The sequence below is a fragment of the Emys orbicularis genome, chromosome 8, assembly GCF_028017835.1.
Source record: "Emys orbicularis isolate rEmyOrb1 chromosome 8, rEmyOrb1.hap1, whole genome shotgun sequence".
Taxonomy (NCBI): Eukaryota; Metazoa; Chordata; order Testudines; family Emydidae; genus Emys; species Emys orbicularis.
In genome coordinates, this window is record NC_088690.1 from 41,663,962 (window position 1) to 41,673,086 (window position 9,125).

The window sequence follows — 9,125 nt, forward strand, 5'->3', positions numbered from 1 at the left end:
TTTTGCAGATGATGGGTTTTTGGAGTGTTTCTAGTATTTGTAAAAAAGCTGAGTTTGGTGACTATCTAATGGGACACTGTAAATGCAGAAAAGAGCATTAATTGAGATCTCTCTCACCATTTCAACCTGCATTCCTCCACATTCTCCCCCGCCCTTCAAAACTGCATTCAATACACTAAGAAAACAACAACATAGAGGGACAGGTGTTTCAAAGTATAACCTTTATATGTTTTTCTTTTCAAAAAGCAGCCATAAAACAGAAGGAGAAAGAATGAGGAGAAATTAAAGTGCAATTCTAGCCAGAGAGCTGGCTTTGTGGGGTTCTGTTTTCATTCCCTCCCAATGACTTTTGGACGAAATATATTCAGCTTACAAGTTAAAAGAAGGTTTTCTAACTGGCCAGACTGAAAACTCAGCCTAAGATTTTTCTGCCTCCTATGTCATTACAAGTATCAGTGATGAGGCAGACTCACTTATAAGAGGAAGGGTGAGTGAAAAAAACTGTTTGTATGCCTACCCAAAAATGCTAAGGCTGTATCTGCTTTTTAAAAATTTCAGTCCTCTATGAGACTGGGACTGTGCAGGCTGCTCATTCCCAACGAAGAAGAATTCCTTATTTCATCCTCAACCTGCACTAGGAGGAGTACATGGGTGATTGTACCATGTAGTCAAGCACCTCTCCTCAACAGGTGGAGCCAGACTGCTGCTGCTCTGTAAGAGGGTCAGCCACTGTAGCTGCAGGCCATCACTTTCCCTGCCAGTGCCTGTCTGTCCAGCCCTAGCATGGTGTTTAAAGAGTTAGTTCTGGGTGGAAGCCTGAAGTGCCATATCTTCCTCCTAACTCCAACTTTCTACCACAAGCCCCTGTGCCAGCTAAGGAAGACACAAGCCCTCTCCCAAGAGTTAAGGGAGTTCCCCAGCAGTCAGGAGAGACTAGCTCATCTCAAGAGCTAAAGGAGACCAATTCCTTATGTGGTCACTAGCGGGGACCCACCCCACACTCAGAGCCTCCAGGACAACCTGCCTGCCACCCCCACTGCTGCAGCGAGGAAGATCTAGAGGGGTGGGTGAACTCGCTAGGGTAAGAGTATAGAATCAATAGAGTATTGCAGGAGAATGAGTATTGGAATGATTGTTTTAAAGGAACATTTTTTTCAGAGAATGTGCAGAAAATATTTCAGGGAGCCCATGTTAATATTTTGGTAGCACAGCACCGAGCAGAACAGAATCCAGCTCACTTTGCAATAGCTTTACTGGTGTTGAAATAATGAACACTTGATTTGGCAGTACAGTAAGCAGCTATGATTCAAATACGCAGAAGAAGCAGATATCTTGAGTAAGACTGGCATTTGTTCATAGCCAATTGTCTGACTTGCTGCATGTTAACAAAAAGAACAGGAAGTTGGATATGCCCTTGGGTATGGACAACCTGCCTTTTCCCTTTATTCAATAGCTGTGAATAAACAACCCCAGCAATGTTGGATAGCAGCACCATAATCAAATATGTATAGCAGATAAGCACAGCTGTAAGTGTGCTACATCTAATCCAGCTGCTAAACTAGATAGAGGACAGATGTTTTACTTGGGTAAGTTGGGAGGAAGGATCCATTAGTGGGAGTTCCAGAACATAATTAAAAATTAATGTTTTACTCATCTTCACCTTAGAATTCTCCTCTGACTATAATAACTAGCTTAGTTTCTAAAATGAAAAATTTGATAAATATCTCACAGAAGGATGTGGAATTACAATAACCCAATAACTACAAACCAGGAAGAGCTACACAAAAACAAATTTCTCAGTCCCCCCCCCCCCCATTTTTAATAGAAATCTTTTTCCATTCGTTCAAGTGAAAGCATCCTGAGCTGTGGATAATATAGGTCTGAACCACACTGATGACCTTAATTGGCTAATGGTGTGGTCAACATGATTCCACATGGTGGAATTTTTGTTTTGTTTTGTGTTCAGTTTGCTAAAAAACAAAACAAGGAAATTACATTAAAAAACCCACTATGTTAAAGGAACATTAAGGTTGCAAAGCCAATCACTCAAAAGTTAGGAAATGCCAGAATTAAGGGTGCCTGTGCAACTTTAGTTTGGCCCCCTTGTTTGTATGCATTCTGAAACAGTCTTTAGTTGCTTGATAATATTCTATTCTCAAGACGCCTGCCTCATTTGTTGCATAGAATGGATAGTGCTTTGGGAATGATTCAGGGTTCTGCAGTAAATAAGACTGTTGTCTGTATAATTCCTTCCTTGTTTTTTGCAGAAGTTGGAAGGGCTGTAGTGAATGAGGGGAGAAGTGCAGGAAGAGAAGAGATGGTCTCTTAGTTAAGGAAGTGTAATGGTTCCTCGGAGGACTGGATTCTATCCCTGCTTCTGCCACAGAGTTCTTGTATAATGCTAGGCAAGTAACAAAAAACAGTGTTTTCAAGGTGGTCACAAACTGTATGTTCCTCATTTTCAGAGTGCCCAACATGAGCCAGCTGCAGAAGTGCAGAGGCAACCTTAATTCTGGGTTTACTTAATTTTGAGTGCTTGATGTTGCAACATTAACATCCTTTTAACATAGTTTTTTGAATGTAATAAAATATTGTTCACAGACAGTTTTAACCCCAGGAAACTTCTTGGTAAATCTCTTAGATGCTTAGTTATTTGTAATTCTCTATTTTTGCCTTAAAGAAAGAACTGCATTTTTCTTCTGTTTACACTATGCTCTTAAATTTCCTTACAGCTAGGATTGATTAAACACATAATAACTAAACCTCCTGTTGAACGCCAATTTGCAATGGCTATGCTGCCATGCATTTCAGATTATATTTTTAAAATAACTCTGTTTTCTCAAGGGTATTATCTAACCTCCAATACCACTAAACAAATAGATGCTTTCATTTAACAATCCAATTTCATATAAAAAATAGCTTATGATCTCAGAGTTCAAATGTCAACACTGTTGTACTTCTGTATGCATTGCTTAAATTCAAAGGCCATGACCCTGCAAACACAGTCACATGCTTAACATCAATGGAGCTACTCTTAAGTTTAAAAGTTATTCATGGGCATAAGTGTTTGTATGATGAGGGCCTAATTCTATGAAGGCTTGCTTCAAAGCCCAATTCAGTCAACAAGAATCTTTTGACTGGGCTTTGGATCAGGTCGTTGAGCTCTGTGGGTGTAATTCCCATTAATATGAAGAGTAGCTGTCATATGCATTGCTTCCATGATCAGACCCTTCTCTCCATCCATTCATCCATACATTTCTAGTGCTTCCATCACCTATGATCTGTAGTGGCTACTTTATGTAATATCATCATTACATTTTACCTGCAAACTAAAAACATACCAACATGCAATTGCTTAACCAGAAGACAGTGTGACAAAGGATAACAAAATAAAATATGAAATTAAAAAAAAATAAACTAGACAGATGGATTATAATTTCCCCCCAGAATTTTAAAAAATTATTATCTCACAATTCACCTTTCTATTAAATTCAATATTCTAAAGCATATATTAGCTCCATATTATTTAATTGTTTGGCATTTTCACAATTTTTGGTGAATTTTAATTACTAGAGCAATTAAGAAGATCCTAGAAAATACTTATAATGAGCTGAAGTCATATGCTTTAGTGTCACCCTGGAGCTTTAAGGCACCTGCCATATGTTCCCTTTAATAATTGCTACTTTTGGTTTCTGAATCCAGCAGAAGAATTTATTAACTTGTAGAGGTTTCTAAGATATATGCACTTGTGGCTAAAAATGTGAGAAGAATGTCAAAATGTATTTCAGTCTTAAACAGACTGAGTTAATACGAGGTTATATCTAAGGACAAGGGCTAAATTGACACACTTCCATGAAAAAGCAGACACCAGATGAAAAATTATGCTTTAAGAAACGCATAAGAAAAAATAGGGAAACTCAGAATTAGTATCCATTGGGATTACCAGATCAAGGTTGGCTGCTTGGGATGTATTCAATATTTAAAAAGACTTCAAAGTTAATATGATAATTTGTAGATGATTTAATTTTTGTATAAGTAGATTTTCAGTATTTAATATGCTGAATGATTTAGTCCTTAATGTTCTTTACTTAAACAATACCATGTTTCCATAGTTATGTTGTTATTCTGGATGTTTGCATATTGCAACTTGCATATCAATACAGGGCAATTTAGGTTCATTTGCTTAGAGTAGGATATCTATTAATTTAATATTTCATAATAAAATGGGATCTCAAACAGAGAAGTATACGCAAATCTATATAAACTTTAAAATTGATTTGAGGTATTTCAAAAGAACATTTAAAATAATTCTGTCATACACCTCTACCCCGATATAACGCTGTCCTCAGGAGCCAAAAAATCTTACCGTGTTATAGGTGAAACCGCATTATATCGAACTTGCTTTGATCCGCCCCCCTGAAGCACTGCTTTACCGCGTTTTATCCGAATTCGTGTTATATCGGGTCGTGTTATATCGGGGTAGAGGTGTATTTAACATGTTTTAATATGAAACATTCTAACATAATTAATACATACAGGTATTATATGTAAATTCAGAATATTCATCAGGGGAAATAAATGACCAATCAGATTAGGTCTATGTAACTTTCTAAACTACTACAAAAACCAGACCCACTTTGTATATATAATTAAATGTACAATTCATCAAATATTTTGTCCCCCAAAATTACAATATTTGGAAAGACTAGTTCTAAATGAATGATATTAAGATAAAGCAATTCACTTTTATTCCATTAGCAGAGCCCTAGGAATATACCAACCAAACTTTTACATCAATCTTATCCTTCATTATATTGTTTCTTGTGTTCAAAATAACATTGTTTCTTCATTCCAAAAAACTGTCACAAAATATCTCAGAGTATTTTTTTGATGTTGGGCACAAAGTTTGAGGGTGAAATCCTAATCCTATTGAACTCCATAGCAGTTGCTACTGACTTCAATGTGGCCAGGATTTCACTCTAAAGCTTTTTAATTTAGTGTAAATATTACTGACTATCGTGCACTTAAACCTATTCAAAAACCTGAAGTTGTAATATGGATAAACAGAAGATAAGAGCTGTTTACAACTAGATTTTGTCATCTGGGGCCTGCTCCAGAGCCCATTAAAGAAAGTGGGAAACTTTCCATTAGTTTCAATGGGCTTTGAATCCCACTCATGTTGAGGAATTAAAATCAGCTGCACCAATATATGCAGGTACAACTGAAAAAATCAACAGTTTCTGTTATATCCTTGGGGGCAACAGTTTTAGGAAGAAATCACTGGAGACACAGAGAGCTGTAAACCTTGGAGCAGCCATTTATTGCTACACACAGAACTAACCAATAGCCAGCCAAAAGAGGCTGGGCTATCCCCTAATAATCTAACTCAGTTGCCATAGCAACACAAGATTCTATTACCACGACAACCAAATACACAACATATTCCTCCCCCCTTAATAAGAATGTCCCCAAAATAAAACAAACACTAACTAGAGAAGGAGGGTAAACTGCCTCCATTCCCGGCTAAAGCCCGGGGATTATTTTGCCCTGTAACCATGGGTTCGCCCTAGCTTAAGATCCAGCCGACGAGGAGGCCTTCTGTCTTTAGGTGGATTACGGCGGACTTCTGGTGTTGTTGCACCTGAAAGTGTCTTGGGCGCGGGCCTGACAATGGACTCAGGGTTCGTAGGGTGAAGGGGTGAGGATGGGGTATCAGCTCATGCCGGGCAGAGGGGTATCTCTGCTGCTGGCAGTAATGGAGGGGAAAAGTCAGGAACAGGTGACTCCTGATTCGGTGTCTCGCCGGAGGTGGTGAAGTCAGGCAACTCAACTGAAGATGTGTCCCGAGGACTGGTATGACCTGGCAGCAGCTGATCTACATGTCGTCGCCAGGTGAGATCCTCTGAAGTCCGGACTGTGTAGGAAACAGGTCCCGTTTGAGCGATGACAGTGGCAGGGACCCATTTAGCTCCAGAAGTATAATTCCGAGCCAAAACTGGTTGTCCCGGGCTAAAGGTTCGGTCTTTTGCTCTGGGTGCATGCCTGATGACTTGATCTTGCTGCTGACGTTGCACAATTTGTTGGGGTTCAGAAGGTTTCAGCAGATCAAAGCAAGTCCACAGCTGTCATCCCATCATTAGAAAGGCCGGGGATGCCTTGGTCGTACCATGAGGTGTGTTTCTGTAGAATAGTAAGAAGGTGTCCAGACGCTTTTGAATGGATAATTGTCCCCTTGCCGATTTCAAAGCTTGTTTCATTGTCTGCACAAATCTTTCAGCTAATCCATTGGTGGATGGATGATATGGTGCTGAAGTTATGTGGTGTATCCCATTTGCCTTCATAAACTTTTGAAACTCCTGAGAGACGAACTGCAGTCCATTGTCACTCACAAGTTGTTCTGGCAGACCGAAACGACTAAAGAGTCCTCGTAGTTTTTGGATAGTACTCTCTGCAGTAGTGGACTGCATTAGAGAGACTTCTGGCCATTTAGAATGGGCATCTACCACCACCAAGAACATGCTTCCTTCAAGGGGGCCAGCGAAGTCAAAGTGAATATGTTGCCACGGGTTTTCAGGCCAGTCCCATGGATGTAGGGGTGCCCACTGGGGTGCATGCCTCACACCCTGACATGACATACAAGCTCTTGCCTCCTCTTCAATAGCACTGTCCAACCCAGGCCACCAAAAATAGCTTTGTGCAATTTCCTTCATGCGCACTATTCCACAGTGACCGGAATGGAGCTGTTCTAACATCTGTGATCTCAGTGGTGGTGGGATAATGACACGTCTCCCCCACAACAAACAACCAGATTGGATTGATAACTCCGTCCTCCTGGACATGTAGGTAACAAGGTCACGTAAGACCAGAGAGGTTCGTCGAGATGTTCCATGCATCACCAGGTCCATAACCTGGGACAATATTGGGTCAACTTGAGTTGCCTTCTTTACCTGAATAGCGGTGATGGGTGTATTATCTACCTGTTCAAAGTAAAAGATTTCCTTCTGGGCAATATCTCGACGGTTGACTGGCAAAGGCAGCCTTGAGAGACCATCCGCATTGCCATGCAGAGTGGATTTCCGATATTTGATTTCATATGTGTGCGCGGAAAGCAACAATGCCCACCGTTGCATACGACTAGCGGCTAATGGAGGAATGCCTGTGTGGAGTCCAAAAATTGAAGTCAGGGATCGATGGTCTATGAGAAGAGTAAACTTCTGTCCGAACAGGTACTGATGAAACTTCCGAATTCCAAAAACGATTCCTATTGCCTGACGTTCGATTTGGGCATAGTTAGTTTCTGCTTTGCTTAGAGTGCGTGAAGCAAAAGCAATAGGTCTCTCTTCTCCCGAAGGCATAATGTGTGACACGACTGCTCCCACTCCATAAGGGGATGCATCGCAGGCCAACTGTAGGGGTAAGGATGGATCAAAGTGCGTCAGAACTTCAGAATTTAGCAATGCATCCTTAGCTTTGTTAAATGCAACATCACAGGCTTCAGTCAACTTCCAGGCCTTGTTCTGCCCAAGGAGTTTGTGAAGTGGTTTTAGCAGTGTGGCTAACTGTGAGATAAACTTTCCATAATAGTTCAATAGTCCTAGAAACAAGCAAAGCTGGCTAACATTTCGAGGAGGGGGAGCCTCCACGATAGCCTTAACTTTGGCAGGGGCCTTACGAAGACCTGTAGCATAAATGAGTTGTCCCAAATATTCAACAGAGGGCTGGAAGAATTCACACTTGTCTTTGCGGACTCACAGTCCATACTCTTCCAGTCTTTGTAGGGTAGCCTCTAAATTCTTTAGGTGATCCTCCTCATTCCTTCCAGTGACCAGGATGTCATCCAGATAGCACTGGACTCCTGGCAAGCCACACAAGATCTGGTCCATAGCCCTCTGTAACAGGCGGGAGCAGATGTTATTCCGAAGGGTAGGCGACAGTATCGATAAAGCCCCTTATGCATCACAATAGTCAACAGCTCTTGGGACTTTTCATCAACGTGCATCTGTAAATATGCTTGACTCAGATCAATCTTACTGAACTTTTGTCCCCCAGCCAGTTCTGCGAAGAGGTCATCGATGTGGGGAAGCGGGTATTGCTCTGCACATAACACTGGGTTGACAGTAACTTTAAAATCACCGCAAATCTGGAGGGAGCCATCTTTCTTCACTATTGGAACAATAGGGAGTTGCCCATGGGCTATGGGTAACTGGTATTAGGACTCCATTTGTGACCAGGCGCTCCAGGTCTGCTTCAACTTTTGGCCTGATGGCATATGGCACAGTTCTGGCTTTCAGATATTTTGGTTGACTGTCAGGTTTAATGTTCAATGTCACAGTGATTCCCTTCATACTTCCCAGATCCTCTCCAAAAACAGCAGCATGTTTCTTTAGTATAGTGGTCAGACCGGTTTCTTCTTTAGTCACTTGGTGCACTTCTGCCCAATTCAGCTGGATCTTCCTAAGCCAAGACCTACCCATTAAGGCTGGGTAATTACCTCTAACCACAAACAGTGGCAATTTAGCAGCCTGTCCATTGAGCTCCACCTTAACATCCCATATATGTCTTCAGCACTGTTTTTGTTGCTTTAAGCGGAAGATGCTGTAGCTTTTCTTTATACACAGTCTCTGAGACCAGCGAAATGGCTCCACTGGTGTCCAGTTCCACGCGTATAGGTTTGCCGTCCAACAACGGGGTTACCCAGTATTCATGTGAGCCCACTGCCAAAGACAAAATGTGGAGTGGCTCTTCTTCTTGTGAGGAGGTATCTCCTTGGTCATCCTGGGTCTGCTCTAGGGTATGCAGATTTCCCTTTTTGGTCGGCCAGACCACAGGCCTCTTTTTCTTTTGTTTATAGGCACACACAATGTGTCCCTTTTTGCCACAGTGTCGACACACCAGGTCCTTACACCAGCATTCTGATGCAGGGTGACCCGGCTTATCACAGCGGTAACATTCCTGACTCCCCACAGTTTTGTGGGTAGGTTCTTATGACACCTTATGCCCCCTAGGGGATGCACCAATGGATTGTGCCTCCTTTGTAGCCAGTTCCATGGAGACAGCAATATCAATGGCCTTCTGTAAGGTAAGCTGAGCCTCGGTGAATAGGTGCTTCCGTATAGCTTCACTGT

The 9,125-nt window shown here is 41.5% G+C and overlaps 1 protein-coding gene across 1 annotated transcript; it reads right to left on the reverse strand.

Annotated features, from left to right (window-relative positions):
• Positions 1-6,245: 6,245 nt before the first annotated feature.
• Positions 6,246-8,474, reverse strand: LOC135882467 (uncharacterized protein K02A2.6-like; the record flags this gene model as incomplete). Its single annotated transcript, XM_065409382.1, is given in 3 exon segments — positions 6,246-7,900; positions 7,903-8,179; positions 8,181-8,474. Coding segments are annotated over 3 exon segments (2,226 nt in total), but the record flags the coding sequence as incomplete, so codon positions are not given.
• Positions 8,475-9,125: the final 651 nt, after the last annotated feature.